A 20,452-nucleotide genomic window follows, 5' to 3' on the forward strand; every position below is an offset into this window, starting at 1 on the left:
GTGTTTCCTTTAGTGTTCTACAGGTTAATTCAATGTTCTGACGGTTCCACTACTGTTCTAGTGTTTCCTTTAGTGTTCTACAGGTTAACTCAATGTTCTGATGGTTCCACTACTGTTCTAGTGTTTCCTTTAGTGTTCTAGAGGTTAACTCAATGTTCTGATGGTTCCACTACTCTTCTAGTGTTTCCTTTAGTGTTCTACAGGTTAACTCAATGATCTGATGGTTCCACTACTGTTCTAGTGTTTCCTTTAGTGGTTTCAGGTTAACTCAGTGTTCTGATGGTTCCACTACTGTTCCAGTGTTTCCATTAGTGTTCTACAGGTTAACTCAATGTTCTGATGGTTCCACTACTGTTCTAGTGTTTCCTTTAGTGTTCTACAGGTTAACTCAATGTTCTGATGGTTCCACTACTGTTCTAGTGTTTCCTTTAGTGTTCTACAGGTTAACTCAGGGTTCTGATGGTTCCACTACTGTTCCAGTGTTTCCATTAGTGTTCTACAGGTTAACTCAATGTTCTGATGGTTCCACTACTGTTCTAGTGTTTCCTTTAGTGTCCTACAGGTTAACTCAATGTTCTGATGGTTCAACTACTGTTCTAGTGTTTCCTTTAGTGGATCCTGGATAACTCAATGTTCTGATGGTTCCACTACTGTTCTAGTGTTTCCTTTAGTGTTCTACAGGTTAATTCAATGTTCTGACGGTTCCACTACTGTTCTAGTGTTTCGTTTAGTAGTTCCAGGATAACTCAATGTTCTGATGGTTCCACTACTGTTCTAGTGTTTCCTTTAGTGTTCTACAGGTTAACTCAATATTCTGATGGTTCCACTACTGTTCTAGTGTTTCCTTTAGTGTTCTACAGGTTAATTCAATGTTCTGACGGTTCCACTACTGTTCTAGTGTTTCCTTTAGTGTTCTACAGGTTAATTCAATGTTCTGATGGTTCCACTACTGTTCTAGTGTTTCCTTTAGTGTTCTACAGGTTAACTCAGTGTTCTGATGGTTCCACTACTGTTCTAGTGTTTCCTTTAGTGTTCTACAGGTTAACTCAGTGTTCTGATGGTTCCACTACTGTTCTAGTGTTTCCTTTAGTGGTTCCAGGTTAACTCAGTGTTCTGATGGTTCCACTACTGTTCCAGTGTTTCCTTTAGTGTTCTACAGGTTAACTCAATGTTCTGATGGTTCCACTACTGTTCTAGTGTTTCCTTTAGTGTCCTACAGGTTAACTCAATGTTCTGATGGTTCAACTACTGTTCTAGTGTTTCCTTTAGTGGATCCTGGATAACTCAATGTTCTGATGGTTCCACTACTGATCTAGTGTTTCCTTTAGTGTTCTACAGGTTAATTCAATGTTCTGACGGTTCCACTACTGTTCTAGTGTTTCCTTTAGTAGTTCCAGGATAACTCAATGTTCTGATGGTTCCACTACTGTTCTAGTGTTTCCTTTAGTGTTCTACAGGTTAACTCAATATTCTGATGGTTCCACTACTGTTCTAGTGTTTCCTTTAGTGTTCTACAGGTTAATTCAATGTTCTGACGGTTCCACTACTGTTCTAGTGTTTCCTTTAGTGTTCTACAGGTTAATTCAATGTTCTGATGGTTCCACTACTGTTCTAGTGTTTCCTTTAGTGTTCTACAGGTTAACTCAGTGTTCTGATGGTTCCACTACTGTTCTAGTGTTTCCTTTAGTGTTCTACAGGTTAACTCAGTGTTCTGATGGTTCCACTACTGTTCTAGTGTTTCCTTTAGTGGTTCCAGGTTAACTCAGTGTTCTGATGGTTCCACTACTGTTCCAGTGTTTCCTTTAGTGTTCTACAGGTTAACTCAATGTTCTGATGGTACCACAACTGTTCTAGTGTTTCCTTTAGTGTTCTACAGGTTAACTCAATGTTCTGATGGTTCCACTACTGCTCTAGTGTTTCCATTAGTGTTCTACAGGCTAACTCAATGTTCTGATGGTTCCACTACTGTTCTAGTGTTTCCTTTAGTGGTTCCAGGTTAACTCAGTGTTCTGATGGTTCCACTACTGTTTCAGTGTTTCCTTTAGTGGTTTCAGGTTAACTCAGTGTTCTGATGGTTCCACTACTGTTCCAGTGTTTCCTTTAGTGTTCTACAGGTTAATTCAATGATCTGATGGTTCCACTACTGTTCTAGTGTTTCCTTTAGTGTTCTACAGGTTAACTCAGTGTTCTGATGGTTCCACTACTGTTCCAGTGTTTCCTTTAGTGTTCTACAGGTTAACTCAATGTTCTGATGGTTCCACTACTGTTCTAGTGTTTCCTTTAGTGTTCTACAGGTTATCTCAATGTTCTGATGGTTCCACTACTGCTCTAGTGTTTCCATTAGTGTTCTACAGGCTAACTCAATGTTCTGATGGTTCCACTACCGTTCTAGTGTTTCCTTTAGTGGTTCCAGGTTAACTCAGTGTTCTGATGGTTCCACTACTGTTTCAGTGTTTCCTTTAGTGTTGTACAGGTTAACTCAATGTTCTGATGGTTCCACTACATCTCTAGTGTTTCCTTTAGTGGTTCCAGGTTAACTCAGTGTTCTGATGGTTCCACTACTGTTTCAGTGTTTCCTTTAGTGTTGTACAGGTTAACTCAATGTTCTGATGGTTCCACTACAGCTCTAGTGTTTCCTTTAGTGGTTCCAGGTTAACTCAATGTTCTGATGGTTCCACTACAGCTCTAGTGTTTCCTTTAGTGGTTCCAGGTTAACTCAATGTTCTGATGTTCCACTACAGCTTTAGTGTTTCCTTTAGTGTTCTACAGGTTAATTCAATGTTCTGACGGTTCCACTACTGTTCTAGTGTTTCCTTTAGTGTTCTACACGTTAACTCAATGTTCTGATGGTTCCACTACTCTTCTAGTGTTTCCTTTAGTGTTCTACAGGTTAACTCAATGATCTGATGGTTTTACTACTGGTCTAGAGTTTCCTTTAGTGTTCTACAGGTTAACTCAGTGTTCTGATGGTTCCACTACTGTTCTAGTGTTTCCTTTAGTGGTTCCAGGTTAACTCAGTGTTCTGATGGTTCCACTACTGTTCCAGTGTTTCCTTTAGTGTTCTACAGGTTAACTCAATGTTCTGATGGTTCCACAACTGTTCTAGTGTTTCCTTTAGTGTTCTACAGGTTAACTCAATGTTCTGATGGTTCCACTACTGCTCTAGTGTTTCCATTAGTGTTCTACAGGCTAACTCAATGTTCTGATGGTTCCACTACTGTTCTAGTGTTTCCTTTAGTGGTTCCAGGTTAACTCAGTGTTCTGATGGTTCCACTACTGTTTCAGTGTTTCCTTTAGTGTTGTACAGGTTAACTCAATGTTCTGATGGTTCCACTACAGCTCTAGTGTTTCCTTTAGTGGTTCCAGGTTAACTCAATGTTCTGATGGTTACACTACTGTTCTAGTGTTTCCTTTAGTGTTCTACAGGTTAATTCAATGTTCTGATGGTTCCACTACTGTTCTAGTGTTTCCTTTAGTGTTCTACAGGTTAATTCAATGTTCTGATGGTTCCACTACTGTTCTAGTGTTTCCTTTAGTGTTCTACAGGTTAATTCAATGTTCTGACGGTTCCACTACTGTTCTAGTGTTTCCTTTAGTGTTCTACAGGTTAACTCAATGTTCTGATGGTTCCACTACTGTTCTAGTGTTTCCTTTAGTGTTCTAGAGGTTAACTCAATGTTCTGATGGTTCCACTACTCTTCTAGTGTTTCCTTTAGTGTTCTACAGGTTAACTCAATGATCTGATGGTTCCACTACTGTTCTAGTGTTTCCTTTAGTGGTTTCAGGTTAACTCAGTGTTCTGATGGTTCCACTACTGTTCCAGTGTTTCCATTAGTGTTCTACAGGTTAACTCAATGTTCTGATGGTTCCACTACTGTTCTAGTGTTTCCTTTAGTGTTCTACAGGTTAACTCAATGTTCTGATGGTTCCACTACTGTTCTAGTGTTTCCTTTAGTGTTCTACAGGTTAACTCAGGGTTCTGATGGTTCCACTACTGTTCCAGTGTTTCCATTAGTGTTCTACAGGTTAACTCAATGTTCTGATGGTTCCACTACTGTTCTAGTGTTTCCTTTAGTGTCCTACAGGTTAACTCAATGTTCTGATGGTTCAACTACTGTTCTAGTGTTTCCTTTAGTGGATCCTGGATAACTCAATGTTCTGATGGTTCCACTACTGTTCTAGTGTTTCCTTTAGTGTTCTACAGGTTAATTCAATGTTCTGACGGTTCCACTACTGTTCTAGTGTTTCCTTTAGTAGTTCCAGGATAACTCAATGTTCTGATGGTTCCACTACTGTTCTAGTGTTTCCTTTAGTGGTTTCAGGTTAACTCAGTGTTCTGATGGTTCCACTACTGTTCCAGTGTTTCCTTTAGTGTTCTACAGGTTAATTCAATGATCTGATGGTTCCACTACTGTTCTAGTGTTTCCTTTAGTGTTCTACAGGTTAACTCAGTGTTCTGATGGTTCCACTACTGTTCTAGTGTTTCCTTTAGTGTTCTACAGGTTAACTCAGGTTAACTCAGTGTTCTGATGGTTCCACTACTGTTCTAGTGTTTCCTTTAGTGGTTCGAGGTTAACTCAGTGTTCTGATGGTTCCACTACTGTTCCAGTGTTTCCTTTAGTGTTCTACAGGTTAACTCAATGTTCTGATGGTTCCACTACTGTTCTAGTGTTTCCTTTAGTGTTCTACAGGTTATCTCAATGTTCTGATGGTTCCACTACTGCTCTAGTGTTTCCATTAGTGTTCTACAGGCTAACTCAATGTTCTGATGGTTCCACTACCGTTCTAGTGTTTCCTTTAGTGGTTCCAGGTTAACTCAGTGTTCTGATGGTTCCACTACTGTTTCAGTGTTTCCTTTAGTGTTGTACAGGTTAACTCAATGTTCTGATGGTTCCACTACATCTCTAGTGTTTCCTTTAGTGGTTCCAGGTTAACTCAGTGTTCTGATGGTTCCACTACTGTTTCAGTGTTTCCTTTAGTGTTGTACAGGTTAACTCAATGTTCTGATGGTTCCACTACAGCTCTAGTGTTTCCTTTAGTGGTTCCAGGTTAACTCAATGTTCTGATGGTTCCACTACAGCTCTAGTGTTTCCTTTAGTGGTTCCAGGTTAACTCAATGTTCTGATGGTTCCACTACAGCTTTAGTGTTTCCTTTAGTGGTTCCAGGTTAACTCAATGTTCTGATGGTTACACTACTGTTCTAGTGTTTCCTTTAGTGTTCTACAGCTTAATTCAATGTTCTGATGGTTCCACTACTGTTCTAGTGTTTCCTTTAGTGTTCTACAGGTTAATTCAATGTTCTGACGGTTCCACTACTGTTCTAGTGTTTCCTTTAGTGTTCTACACGTTAACTCAATGTTCTGATGGTTCCACTACTCTTCTAGTGTTTCCTTTAGTGTTCTACAGGTTAACTCAATGATCTGATGGTTTTACTACTGGTCTAGTGTTTCCTTTAGTGTTCTACAGGTTAACTCAGTGTTCTGATGGTTCCACTACTGTTCTAGTGTTTCCTTTAGTGGTTCCAGGTTAACTCAGTGTTCTGATGGTTCCACTACTGTTCCAGTGTTTCCTTTAGTGTTCTACAGGTTAACTCAATGTTCTGATGGTTCCACAACTGTTCTAGTGTTTCCTTTAGTGTTCTATAGGTTAACTCAATGTTCTGATGGTTCCACTACTGCTCTAGTGTTTCCATTAGTGTTCTACAGGCTAACTCAATGTTCTGATGGTTCCACTACTGTTCTAGTGTTTCCTTTAGTGGTTCCAGGTTAACTCAGTGTTCTGATGGTTCCACTACTGTTTCAGTGTTTCCTTTAGTGTTGTACAGGTTAACTCAATGTTCTGATGGTTCCACTACAGCTCTAGTGTTTCCTTTAGTGGTTCCAGGTTAACTCAATGTTCTGATGGTTACACTACTGTTCTAGTGTTTCCTTTAGTGTTCTACAGGTTAATTCAATGTTCTGATGGTTCCACTACTGTTCTAGTGTTTCCTTTAGTGTTCTACAGGTTAATTCAATGTTCTGATGGTTCCACTACTGTTCTAGTGTTTCCTTTAGTGTTCTACAGGTTAATTCAATGTTCTGACGGTTCCACTACTGTTCTAGTGTTTCCTTTAGTGTTCTACAGGTTAACTCAATGTTCTGATGGTTCCACTACTGTTCTAGTGTTTCCTTTAGTGTTCTAGAGGTTAACTCAATGTTCTGATGGTTCCACTACTCTTCTAGTGTTTCCTTTAGTGTTCTACAGGTTAACTCAATGATCTGATGGTTCCACTACTGTTCTAGTGTTTCCTTTAGTGGTTTCAGGTTAACTCAGTGTTCTGATGGTTCCACTACTGTTCCAGTGTTTCCATTAGTGTTCTACAGGTTAACTCAATGTTCTGATGGTTCCACTACTGTTCTAGTGTTTCCTTTAGTGTTCTACAGGTTAACTCAATGTTCTGATGGTTCCACTACTGTTCTAGTGTTTCCTTTAGTGTTCTACAGGTTAACTCAGGGTTCTGATGGTTCCACTACTGTTCCAGTGTTTCCATTAGTGTTCTACAGGTTAACTCAATGTTCTGATGGTTCCACTACTGTTCTAGTGTTTCCTTTAGTGTCCTACAGGTTAACTCAATGTTCTGATGGTTCAACTACTGTTCTAGTGTTTCCTTTAGTGGATCCTGGATAACTCAATGTTCTGATGGTTCCACTACTGTTCTAGTGTTTCCTTTAGTGTTCTACAGGTTAATTCAATGTTCTGACGGTTCCACTACTGTTCTAGTGTTTCCTTTAGTAGTTCCAGGATAACTCAATGTTCTGATGGTTCCACTACTGTTCTAGTGTTTCCTTTAGTGTTCTACAGGTTAACTCAATATTTTGATGGTTCCACTACTGTTCTAGTGTTTCCTTTAGTGTTCTACAGGTTAATTCAATGTTCTGACGGTTCCACTACTGTTCTAGTGTTTCCTTTAGTGTTCTACAGGTTAATTCAATGTTCTGATGGTTCCACTACTGTTCTAGTGTTTCCTTTAGTGTTCTACAGGTTAACTCAGTGTTCTGATGGTTCCACTACTGTTCTAGTGTTTCCTTTAGTGTTCTACAGGTTAACTCAGTGTTCTGATGGTTCCACTACTGTTCTAGTGTTTCCTTTAGTGGTTCCAGGTTAACTCAGTGTTCTGATGGTTCCACTACTGTTCCAGTGTTTCCTTTAGTGTTCTACAGGTTAACTCAATGTTCTGATGGTACCACAACTGTTCTAGTGTTTCCTTTAGTGTTCTACCGGTTAACTCAATGTTCTGATGGTTCCACTACTGCTCTAGTGTTTCCATTAGTGTTCTACAGGCTAACTCAATGTTCTGATGGTTCCACTACTGTTCTAGTGTTTCCTTTAGTGGTTCCAGGTTAACTCAGTGTTCTGATGGTTCCACTACTGTTTCAGTGTTTCCTTTAGTGGTTTCAGGTTAACTCAGTGTTCTGATGGTTCCACTACTGTTCCAGTGTTTCCTTTAGTGTTCTACAGGTTAATTCAATGATCTGATGGTTCCACTACTGTTCTAGTGTTTCCTTTAGTGTTCTACAGGTTAACTCAGTGTTCTGATGGTTCCACTACTGTTCTAGTGTTTCCTTTAGTGTTCTACAGGTTAAATCAGGTTAACTCAGTGTTCTGATGGTTCCACTACTGTTCTAGTGTTTCCTTTAGTGGTTCCAGGTTAACTCAGTGTTCTGATGGTTCCACTACTGTTCCAGTGTTTCCTTTAGTGTTCTACAGGTTAACTCAATGTTCTGATGGTTCCACTACTGTTCTAGTGTTTCCTTTAGTGTTCTACAGGTTATCTCAATGTTCTGATGGTTCCACTACTGCTCTAGTGTTTCCATTAGTGTTCTACAGGCTAACTCAATGTTCTGATGGTTCCACTACCGTTCTAGTGTTTCCTTTAGTGGTTCCAGGTTAACTCAGTGTTCTGATGGTTCCACTACTGTTTCAGTGTTTCCTTTAGTGTTGTACAGGTTAACTCAATGTTCTGATGGTTCCACTACATCTCTAGTGTTTCCTTTAGTGGTTCCAGGTTAACTCAGTGTTCTGATGGTTCCACTACTGTTTCAGTGTTTCCTTTAGTGTTGTACAGGTTAACTCAATGTTCTGATGGTTCCACTACAGCTCTAGTGTTTCCTTTAGTGGTTCCAGGTTAACTCAATGTTCTGATGGTTCCACTACAGCTCTAGTGTTTCCTTTAGTGGTTCCAGGTTAACTCAATGTTCTGATGGTTCCACTACAGCTTTAGTGTTTCCTTTAGTGGTTCCAGGTTAACTCAATGTTCTGATGGTTCCACTACTCTTCTAGTGTTTCCTTTAGTGTTCTACAGGTTAACTCAATGATCTGATGGTTTTACTACTGGTCTAGTGTTTCCTTTAGTGTTCTACAGGTTAACTCAGTGTTCTGATGGTTCCACTACTGTTCTAGTGTTTCCTTTAGTGGTTCCAGGTTAACTCAGTGTTCTGATGGTTCCACTACTGTTCCAGTGTTTCCTTTAGTGTTCTACAGGTTAACTCAATGTTCTGATGGTTCCACAACTGTTCTAGTGTTTCCTTTAGTGTTCTATAGGTTAACTCAATGTTCTGATGGTTCCACTACTGCTCTAGTGTTTCCATTAGTGTTCTACAGGCTAACTCAATGTTCTGATGGTTCCACTACTGTTCTAGTGTTTCCTTTAGTGGTTCCAGGTTAACTCAGTGTTCTGATGGTTCCACTACTGTTTCAGTGTTTCCTTTAGTGTTGTACAGGTTAACTCAATGTTCTGATGGTTCCACTACAGCTCTAGTGTTTCCTTTAGTGGTTCCAGGTTAACTCAATGTTCTGATGGTTACACTACTGTTCTAGTGTTTCCTTTAGTGTTCTACAGGTTAATTCAATGTTCTGATGGTTCCACTACTGTTCTAGTGTTTCCTTTAGTGTTCTACAGGTTAATTCAATGTTCTGATGGTTCCACTACTGTTCTAGTGTTTCCTTTAGTGTTCTACAGGTTAATTCAATGTTCTGACGGTTCCACTACTGTTCTAGTGTTTCCTTTAGTGTTCTACAGGTTAACTCAATGTTCTGATGGTTCCACTACTGTTCTAGTGTTTCCTTTAGTGTTCTAGAGGTTAACTCAATGTTCTGATGGTTCCACTACTCTTCTAGTGTTTCCTTTAGTGTTCTACAGGTTAACTCAATGATCTGATGGTTCCACTACTGTTCTAGTGTTTCCTTTAGTGGTTTCAGGTTAACTCAGTGTTCTGATGGTTCCACTACTGTTCCAGTGTTTCCATTAGTGTTCTACAGGTTAACTCAATGTTCTGATGGTTCCACTACTGTTCTAGTGTTTCCTTTAGTGTTCTACAGGTTAACTCAATGTTCTGATGGTTCCACTACTGTTCTAGTGTTTCCTTTAGTGTTCTACAGGTTAACTCAGGGTTCTGATGGTTCCACTACTGTTCCAGTGTTTCCATTAGTGTTCTACAGGTTAACTCAATGTTCTGATGGTTCCACTACTGTTCTAGTGTTTCCTTTAGTGTCCTACAGGTTAACTCAATGTTCTGATGGTTCAACTACTGTTCTAGTGTTTCCTTTAGTGGATCCTGGATAACTCAATGTTCTGATGGTTCCACTACTGTTCTAGTGTTTCCTTTAGTGTTCTACAGGTTAATTCAATGTTCTGACGGTTCCACTACTGTTCTAGTGTTTCCTTTAGTAGTTCCAGGATAACTCAATGTTCTGATGGTTCCACTACTGTTCTAGTGTTTCCTTTAGTGTTCTACAGGTTAACTCAATATTTTGATGGTTCCACTACTGTTCTAGTGTTTCCTTTAGTGTTCTACAGGTTAATTCAATGTTCTGACGGTTCCACTACTGTTCTAGTGTTTCCTTTAGTGTTCTACAGGTTAATTCAATGTTCTGATGGTTCCACTACTGTTCTAGTGTTTCCTTTAGTGTTCTACAGGTTAACTCAGTGTTCTGATGGTTCCACTACTGTTCTAGTGTTTCCTTTAGTGTTCTACAGGTTAACTCAGTGTTCTGATGGTTCCACTACTGTTCTAGTGTTTCCTTTAGTGGTTCCAGGTTAACTCAGTGTTCTGATGGTTCCACTACTGTTCCAGTGTTTCCTTTAGTGTTCTACAGGTTAACTCAATGTTCTGATGGTACCACAACTGTTCTAGTGTTTCCTTTAGTGTTCTACCGGTTAACTCAATGTTCTGATGGTTCCACTACTGCTCTAGTGTTTCCATTAGTGTTCTACAGGCTAACTCAATGTTCTGATGGTTCCACTACTGTTCTAGTGTTTCCTTTAGTGGTTCCAGGTTAACTCAGTGTTCTGATGGTTCCACTACTGTTTCAGTGTTTCCTTTAGTGGTTTCAGGTTAACTCAGTGTTCTGATGGTTCCACTACTGTTCCAGTGTTTCCTTTAGTGTTCTACAGGTTAATTCAATGATCTGATGGTTCCACTACTGTTCTAGTGTTTCCTTTAGTGTTCTACAGGTTAACTCAGTGTTCTGATGGTTCCACTACTGTTCTAGTGTTTCCTTTAGTGTTCTACAGGTTAAATCAGGTTAACTCAGTGTTCTGATGGTTCCACTACTGTTCTAGTGTTTCCTTTAGTGGTTCCAGGTTAACTCAGTGTTCTGATGGTTCCACTACTGTTCCAGTGTTTCCTTTAGTGTTCTACAGGTTAACTCAATGTTCTGATGGTTCCACTACTGTTCTAGTGTTTCCTTTAGTGTTCTACAGGTTATCTCAATGTTCTGATGGTTCCACTACTGCTCTAGTGTTTCCATTAGTGTTCTACAGGCTAACTCAATGTTCTGATGGTTCCACTACCGTTCTAGTGTTTCCTTTAGTGGTTCCAGGTTAACTCAGTGTTCTGATGGTTCCACTACTGTTTCAGTGTTTCCTTTAGTGTTGTACAGGTTAACTCAATGTTCTGATGGTTCCACTACATCTCTAGTGTTTCCTTTAGTGGTTCCAGGTTAACTCAGTGTTCTGATGGTTCCACTACTGTTTCAGTGTTTCCTTTAGTGTTGTACAGGTTAACTCAATGTTCTGATGGTTCCACTACAGCTCTAGTGTTTCCTTTAGTGGTTCCAGGTTAACTCAATGTTCTGATGGTTCCACTACAGCTCTAGTGTTTCCTTTAGTGGTTCCAGGTTAACTCAATGTTCTGATGGTTCCACTACAGCTTTAGTGTTTCCTTTAGTGGTTCCAGGTTAACTCAATGTTCTGATGGTTACACTACTGTTCTAGTGTTTCCTTTAGTGTTCTACAGGTTAATTCAATGTTCTGATGGTTCCACTACTGTTCTAGTGTTTCCTTTAGTGTTCTACAGGTTAATTCAATGTTCTGATGGTTCCACTACTGTTCTAGTGTTTCCTTTAGTGTTCTACAGGTTAATTCAATGTTCTGACGGTTCCACTACTGTTCTAGTGTTTCCTTTAGTGTTCTACAGGTTAACTCAATGTTCTGATGGTTCCACTACTGTTCTAGTGTTTCCATTAGTGTTCTACAGGTTAACTCAATGTTCTGATGGTTCCACTACTGTTCTAGTTTTTCCTTTAGTGTTCTACAGGTTAACTCAATGTTCTGATGGTTCCACTACTGTTCTAGTGTTTCCTTTAGTGTTCTACAGGTTAACTCAGGGTTCTGATGGTTCCACTACTGTTCTAGTGTTTCCTTTAGTGGTTCCAGGTTGACTCAGTGTTGTAGTGTACCTTCTGTGCTGCCAGGTGCAGAGCAGTACGTTGGCTATGGTCAGTCTTGTTAACAGAGGCTCCCGCCTTCAGCAGTGTCTCAGCACAGTCCAGACGGTCAGCCAGGACACAGTACATCAGTGGGGTACGCCCAAACTGGTCCTCACGGTCACGCAGGGAGGGATCCACTACACACAGTGGGTCAGGGGTTAAAGGTCAGGGTTCAGGGGAATGTGTGTGTGTATGTGTGTATAGTACCTGTGATGAGTCTGAGGAGGACGCTCCGGTCTCCGTTGACGGCGGCTGCGTGGACCTGGGAGCCCAGAGGGGCGGGGCTTGGGGGTGAAGGGTCAGATGCCTACAACACATACAGTCCAGTCAGAGCCAGACACCCACCTGGCCATACAGGTAAACACACTTGCTGTGCATGTGTTAATACAGGCTGATAGTAGGGTGTGTGTGTGAGCCCCTGCAGTGGGAGTTAAATCTCTTCCTGCTCTCACTTAACCAGACAGGAAGCAGCTAGGGGAGATCCCTGACAGGGAGTGGGGGGTTCTCTGCTCATGTCTTTTCATAACTCATCAATACTGCAGAACGCCTGTGTGTATATGTGTATGTGTGTGTGTGTGTGTGTGTGTGTGTGTGTGTGTGTGTGTGTGTGTGTGTGTGTGTGTGTGTGTGTGTGTGTGTGTGTGTGTGTGTGTGTGTGTGTTGGTTAGCACAGGGGGCCCAAAGTACAAAATCTATTACTGCCCCTAACCAACACAATTCATAACCATGAGAAGGTATGTAACAGTGCAGATATGCAGATATGCAGTCAAAGGTCTGTTGCATTACAAACTGAACATTGAGGAAGTTGTCCGGACACTTTTTTGCTACATCCTGCCAACCCTGGTCCTGGGAAGCTAGTGAGAGGCAGAGGTTGGGGGGGGTACTATGCCCCCTTCACCCCGTCATTGCAACCTTCTCGTAAAATGCAGACACTGCGTGCTGCACGGCAATTACCCATCATGCACAGTGCTTTCGCACGCTCTGCCAAGTAGCCTTGCTCTGACACAGGGGGTAATAGAGGTTACTTACTGTGGAGGGTGTGTGTGAGAGATATGATGTGTATCTGCAGGTACTGTGTGTGTGTGTGTGTGTGTGTGTGTGTGTGTGTGTGTGTGTGTGTGTGTGTGTGTGTGTGTGTGTGTGTGTGTGTGTGTGTGTGTGTGTGTGTGTGTGTGTGTGTGTGTGTGTGTGTGTGTGTGTGTGTGTGTGTGTTAGCCATATCGTGGGAAGTGATTTTCCGTGACAGGGAGTTTTTATGGGGGCTTCACTGGGATCCACCACAAACTCCCATCATTTCCTAATTTCAAGGATCAAACACACACACACACACACACACACACACACACACACACACACACACACACACACACACACACACACACACACACACACACACACACACACACACACACACACACACACACACAAAGTAGACTGACACAATGCATACGAACACAACACAGATTCTTAATGAATGCTAATATGTAACACATGCTGTGGTCGTACAGATGCCATCTGGCAGCACCTTCAAACAAAACATTCTATTAACAAGAGCAATATCCTTCTGTGACTGCTGCTAACTACCCTCCTCCAACCCCCCTGCTCACTCCACACACACACACACACACACACACGCACACACACACACACACACACACACACACACACACACACACACACACACACACACACACACACACACACACACACACTTCTGAAAAAGTTGAGTTCCAACAAAGCATGGCAGGAAAAACATGGTGTTCTGTACAGAATTGAGGAAGTTATTAATTCAGCCATTCATCAGTGGTACTGAAGAGTCAACCTGTAGATTAGTATGCAGACAACAACGCACGGTGGAATGCATCGACCAGGTTCACTCACACCGTCATTATTTAGGCCCAGTCTTTATTCAGTGTTATATTGGAGGATTTCAATGCAACAGAAACCCCCGCACAACCTTTCAGAGACACTGCGGGAGCATTAGACAGAATACACACACACACTCTTCCAAAAACACACATACAGAAAACACACACATATTCAGGAGAGACAGGGAACACACACCAGGTCTCTGCTGGGACAGAGTGAATAGCAACCGCTGAGACATACAGACAGAGACACGGAATCAAAGTATGTGTGTGTGTGTGTGTGTGTGTGTGTGTGCGTGTGTGTGTGTGTGTACATGCGTGTGTAGGCATCTGGTTTGATGGAGGACAGAGCTGAGGCATGCTGGGTAAGCAATGGGGGGCGGAGCCTGAAGCCTTTCTTGATGTTTTTTCCTTTTTGGCGACACACACACTTTGGCGACACACACACACACTTTGGCGACACACACACACACACACTTTGGTGACACACACACACACTTTGACACACATTAGATTCTGAGCATCAAACAGTAATAAAACCACCCTACACCCATTCCTGAAATTGAAATGTAGGTTTTAAACTGGATGCAATATTCATTCAATTCAGTTCAAATCATGAAGTTCAATTTATTAATTCAATGATTCAATTTGAGCATTAGAAATGCTAAAACATTTAATTGAAATTCAATGTCTTAATACAAATGCGAAAATATAGAACTTAAATACCCACGTGTGTGTGTGTGTGAAAGAGAGAGAGAGAGAGAGAGAGAGAGAGAGAGAGAGAGAGAGAGAGAGAGAGAGAGAGAGAGAGAGAAATCTGATAGCAGGGCAGTCCTGAGGGACTTCTATGTAGTTTTGATAAACAGGTAAAGAGGCGGGAGGAGCGATAATATCAGCCAATAGGGACTCCCTGTCTCCTCGCACAGTCTCTGGGGCACTTCCTGGTTCCCCAGAGACCAATAAGCTTCTCTCAGTCGGCTGGGGGTCGGGCCTTGGGGTGCAACACAGCCAATCAGCAGGGAGAGAAAGCTGAGTGACACATAGTACCCATGGTGCACCCTGACAAATGAGCCCCCAGGGCCGGGAGCCAATCACAAGGGAGGGTAATGCAATTAGGTGGGACTACAGCTGTCAATCAGACCACTACTGGGGTCAGAGAGTTATGCCTGTGGCTAACACACCACAGCACGGGGTTACACAGATGCGCACACTCGTGGGTGCGTGCACGTACACACACAGATTCGAGAGCCTTCTCAAGGGGATTCTCAACATTAGACATCCTGAGGCAGAGAGACTGTGCATAAAAAAGTATGTGTGTGAGAGGGGTCGTTTCACTCTATCTCCCCTGAGGGGTGAGGAGGGGGAGAAGTGGGAGGGAGAGAGAGAGGTGAGTGGTATGTGTGAGACCGTCTAGGGACATTGATATTGACTGTGTTGTCTCTAAGGGCTTACACCTGAGAGTGAATGTACATGTATGTGTGTGTGTTCTGAGTGCAGGTGTCCATTGGGGGGGTCGGTGTTGTTTGTGCTTCTAGCCTGAGAGCTCAGAGAGGGAGGGGGTGGGGGTGTAGAGGTTTGGAGGGGGGAGGAAAACGAGGGGGGGTGTAGAGGTTTGGAGGGGGGAGGAAAAGGAGGGGGTATAGAGGTTTGGAGGGGGGAGGGGGGATGTGGAGGTTTGGGTGGGGTGTAGAGGTTTGGAGGGGGGGAGGAAAAGGAGGGGGGGTGTAGAGGTTTGGGGGGTGTAGAGGTTTGGAGGGGGGGTGTAGAGGTTTGGAGGTAGGGGGGAGGAGGGGGGTGTAGAGGTTTGGAGGGGGGGTGTAGAGGTTTGGGGGGTGTAGAGGTTTGGAGGGGGGGTGTAGAGGTTTGGAGGTAGGGGGAGGGGGGTGTAGAGGTTTGGAGGGGGGGTGTAGAGGTTTGGAGGTAGGGGGAAGGAGGGGGGGTGTAGAGGTTTGGAGGGGGGTGTAGAGGTTTGGAGGGGGAGAGGAAAAGGAGGGTGGGGGGGTGTTACACTGGCTCACATCACACTATACAAAAACACACTGCTCTCCTCTGAGGAACTCATCAAACACCACCACCATCATCACCATCACCATCATCATCCTCACACAGACTTAGTTTGTAGAAATAGGTGTGATTGGTGCAGTTTCAGTCCATGTGGCGTAGAGTGATGCTGGAGATGGAGGTGTGAGTAGGTGGGTCCGGGCAGGTGTGATGTCCTTGATGTTTGTGTGCATCTGTATGCTGTCGTTTGTATGTGGATGTTTTGTATTGTTAAAAATATATATATAATCGTACAAAAAATAAATAGGTGTGATTTTGACTGGCATGTTATGGAGCCTCTGGTGATATCTGATCTGTTGTTTGTGTTTCTAAAGGCTTATTCATTAGCTAGTGATATTATACCAGAACATTCCACTGAGTCAATACCATTCTGCACCACAAGACACTAACCTCACACTCTGTGTGTGTTTATGTGTGATTATGTGGTTGGGGTGTGTGTCTGACTAATCTACATGTCTGTGAGCAGGTTGCTGTATTGAAGATTAATCAGAGCCATCAACAGCAATAACACCCCGGCTGTGTCTCATATCACACCCTGGTTATTCCACATGTAGTGCACTACTTTTAACAAGAGCAAGACGTGGAGCCTGAATTAGCAGACTGTATGTGAAATATGGTAGTTTTGTATTACATTGTTATTGATTACTGCATTGTTGGGGTTAGAACTTGCAAGAAAGGCATTTTGACTGTACTTGTGTATGTGACATTAAAACTCTAAACTTGGTATTATTTAACTATCAGATCAGCCCCCCCCCCCCCCCCCCCCCCCCCCATGGCTTAATAATAGTGAGGTCTTAGCCCTGGCACTGGGTCTGTGGGTGGTACCACTCAGGGAGTAACACAGGGGGAGGGTGGCTGTGACAATCACCCATTATATCACTAATGAGACAGCCCCTGGAGAGAGAGAAGTGAGAGAAAAAAAGAGAGAGAAGAGAGAGAGAGAGACAGAGCGAGACAGAGCGAGAGAGTGAGACAGAGAGACAGAGAGACAGAGCGAGAGAAAGAGCGAGAGAGAGAGAGAGAGCTCGATCTCCCTTTCCCCTCTGGCCCCTCTACTCTCCTCCTCCCCCCTCAGAGTCTAATTGGCTAAAACTGTGATCTAATTAAATGTCCAATTAGAGTGCAGAGAGCCGTGCCCGCCGGCAAATCAGAGCACAGGGACATAATCAGCTGTAAAAACAAACAAAAAATCAATGAGAGAAAAAATAGATTGAGAAAGATGGAGAGATAATCTATAACAAACCTCGTTCAGTCTCCTCAGGACTTTAAATGGCCCCACAAACCGCGGACCCAGCTTCCAGCAGGGCAGGCGGAGGGACAGGTTTCGGGTCGAGAGCCAGACCCGGTCCCCCCGCGCGAACACCGGGGCCTCACTGCGGTGGCGGTCGGTGCTCGCCTTCTGCCGTCTGATGGCCCGTTGCAGGTGCACATGGGCAGCGTCCCATGTCTCCTCCGAGCGCCGAAACCATTCATCCACCGCAGGAGCTTCGATTTGGCTCTGATGCCACGGTGCCAGAACCGGCTGATAACCTAGTACACACTGGAAAGGAGATAGGTTAGTGGAGGAGTGGCGGAGTGAGTTCTGGGCCATCTCTGCCCAGGGGATGAAAGCCGCCCACTCCCCCGGCCGGTCCTGGCAATAGGACCGCAGAAACCTACCCACATCCCGTTACTCTTGGGGTGAAAACCCGAGGTGAGCCTGACCGAGACCCCCAGACGTTCCATAAACGCCTTCCAAACCCTGGACGTGAACTGGGGACCCCGATCAGAAACTATATCCTCAGGCACCCCGTAGTGCCGGAAGACGTGGGTGAACAGGGCCTCCGCAGTCTGTTGGGCCGTAGGGAGACCGGGCAAAGGAAGGAGACGGCAGGACTTAGAAAACCGATCCACAACGACCAGGATCGTGGCGTTTCCTTGTGACGGAGGAAGATCCGTCAAGAAATCCACCGATAGGTGTGACCACGGCCGTTGTGGATTGGGTAGGGTTTGTAATTTCCCTCGAGGCAGGTGTCTAGGTGCCTTGCACTGAGCGCACACCGAGCAGGAGGAAACATAAACCCTCACGTCCTTAGCCAGGGTAGACCACCAGTACTTCCCACTAAGACAGCGCACTGTCCGACCGATGCCAGGATGACCAGAGGAGGGTGACGTGTGGGTCCAATAGATCAAACGATCGCGGACAGCAGACGGAACGTACAGACGCCCAGCTGGACACTGGGTGGGAGGGACCCCCCCCGGGTCCCCCTTAGAGCAGCACCTCCTAGCTCCATAGGTGTCGGATCGGAGGTGCTGGGGGATGGAACTGACGGACCCCGATCCGGATGTCCGCGGGAGGCCAACAGGTTATCCAGCCGGATGGATAGGTCCACCAGCTGGTCAAATGTAAGGGTGTTGTCCCTGCAGGCTAGCTCCCGATGAACGTCCTCGAATAGACTACACCGGTAGTGGTCAATCAGGGCCCGCTCATTCGATCCCGCGCCGGTGGCCAGAGTATCGGAAGTCCAGTGCAAAGTCTTGGGCGCTCCTCATCCCCTGTCTAAGATGAAATAAGCGTTCCCCCGTCTGGGGAAGGGAAGGAGCGGCGTTGGACAACTATGAGGATTTCACCCGCCGCTGCCGGGCAGTTTTCGATCATCCACCTGAGGGGAGAGCGGCGGGTGAAATCCTCATAGTTGTCCAACGCCGCTCCTTCCCTTCCCCAAACGGCGTTAGCCCATTCAAGTGCTTTCCCAGATAGACAGGAGATGAGGGCGTTCACACTCTCGTGTCCCGAAGGAGCCGGGTGGACGGTTGCCAGGTAGAGCTCCAGCTGGAGTAGGAACCCCTGGCACCCAGCAGCCATCCCATCATACTCCCTCGGGAGCGTGAGCCGAATCCCACCGGGTCCAGGTGAAGGAGGGGTGGACAGTAGTGTGGGTTGTTGTGGGAGCTGGGGTTATGATGATGGGGTTGCTGGAAAACCCCCTCTCTCCCATCGCTCCATGGTTTGCAGCACGCGATCCATGGCTGTGCCGAGACTTTGCAACATAGTCGCGTGCTGCTGGACGCGCTCCTCCACAGGTAGAGGAGGGCTGTGTCCACCTGCTGACTCCATTGGTTGTGGTGCGTGTTTCTGTCAAGTGTCTAGGTGATGCAGGTAATGCGGAGACAGGCGCAGGACACAGAGATGAGTAATAACCGTAACTTTACTCAAAAACAATATTCCACAAAGGAGACAAATAATCCAGTTCACATAAACGAGACAACTTAACACGAACAAACACACACAAAACCAAGGGAGAAACCAGAGGGTTAAATAGGGAACAATAATTATGGAATGGAAACCAGGTATGTACAATGAAGACAAAACAAATGGAAAATGAAACGTGGATCGGTGGCGACTAGAAAACCGGTGACGTCGACCGCCGAACGCCGCCCGAACAAGGAAAGGGACCAACTTCGGCGGAAGTCGTGACAACTCTGAACATACAGAGAGTTGGTATAGACTAAGGTTTAATATTATCCCAGTATTTTACAAATGTTCCATCCCGAGAATAAATCACCTTTCTCCCGGGTAACCCGGTATTTCCCGACCAAAACCAGAAGTGTCATTCTAAAGAATATAAACCATCGGACAGAATGATGTGCTATTCTAAATGTCAAATTCTATACAGCCGAGTCTGACAACAATCAGATTAGTTTCCAACACCTCCAGGACCAACTCATCAAAAAGCCCCCACCCCATGACCCAACAATTAAAATGAGTCTGATGTGCTCCTGATAGCACACAGGGTAGAAAGGAGCAGGGCCCCGGGGGCAGGACATCTTAAATATACAGTATCTGGATTAGCTTGGATCCGCATGAATATTCAAGCTAGATGCTACCTGAACAAGATGAGCCTTACATTAAAGAAATGTTATGAGTCCTACACTAAAGACGTTTTATGAGCCCAAGCCCAAAAAAGCCCAAATGATGATGCCGTTATCCAATACATATGATAGGCTATACCGCACATTACACTCTACAGAAAAACACACATTACACTCTACAGAAAAACACACATTACACTCTACAGAAAAACACACATTACACTCTACAGAAAAACACACATTACACTCTACAGAAAAACACACATTACACTCTACAGAAAAACACACATTACACTCTACAGAAAAACACACATTACACTCTACAGAAAAACACAAAAGCCCATAGATGTATGCTCTCTTGGGGAAATAAAGGAAACCAGCTCCAGTAATATTTTTGAGTGTGGACTGTATTTATGTACTGTATTGTATAATGGACTGAAATTACACACCTCTTTCAAGCCATGAAGAACATGCAATGCCAGTGCAGGACATGCAGCCTACAAATGTATAGGCTAGAGAATTGATTTACATGTTGAGTAATAATAGGGCCTATTTTACATTTTTATAATTAGTAGGCTGATGCATTAACTTTTCATAATATTTCCCCACATTTTGTGCGTATTAGGCTACCTCCTCCTTTCTCTATTGTTGCTTCATTCCTTCCTCGCTCTCAACAGTTAAATGAAATAAGTTTTGTTGTCCTTATCTTCATTATTGTAATGACATGCTTGAATAATATAGTAGACTACCAGAAAGGGATGCGGACGGCTTTCACTTCACTAGGATTGAATGGTAATGGGTCTGAATAAATAACTGCTATAGCCTATCACCATTGTGCGTTCTCTTCCTTCTATTTAACATTCAGCAAACAAGAGCAAGCTTGCATCCCTCTTCGAATAGTCTCTTAGTATAAGTAATGCTGG

The 20,452-nt window shown here is 43.8% G+C and overlaps 1 protein-coding gene across 5 annotated transcripts in view; it reads right to left on the reverse strand.

The window, feature by feature from the left end:
• Window positions 1–20,452, reverse strand: part of invs (inversin) — a 203,890-nt gene that overhangs the window by 180,006 nt on the left and 3,432 nt on the right. For 3 of the 5 annotated variants that reach the window (XM_082975627.1, XM_082975626.1, XM_082975628.1), the window contains exons 3-5: window positions 16,921–17,217; window positions 11,956–12,055; window positions 11,719–11,885 (exon numbers count right to left, since the gene is read on the reverse strand). In XM_082975627.1, the coding sequence (XP_082831753.1) occupies window positions 11,719–11,885; window positions 11,956–12,055; window positions 16,921–17,217 (564 nt within the window). The remainder of the gene's footprint in view (window positions 1–11,718; window positions 11,886–11,955; window positions 12,056–16,920; window positions 17,218–20,452) is intronic. The other 2 variants (XM_082975630.1, XM_082975629.1) reach the window with 1 other exon arrangement.

Source organism: Salmo salar, chromosome 05 (genome assembly GCF_965601325.2).
Source record: "Salmo salar chromosome 05, fSalSal1, whole genome shotgun sequence".
NCBI lineage: Eukaryota > Metazoa > Chordata > Actinopteri > Salmoniformes > Salmonidae > Salmo > Salmo salar.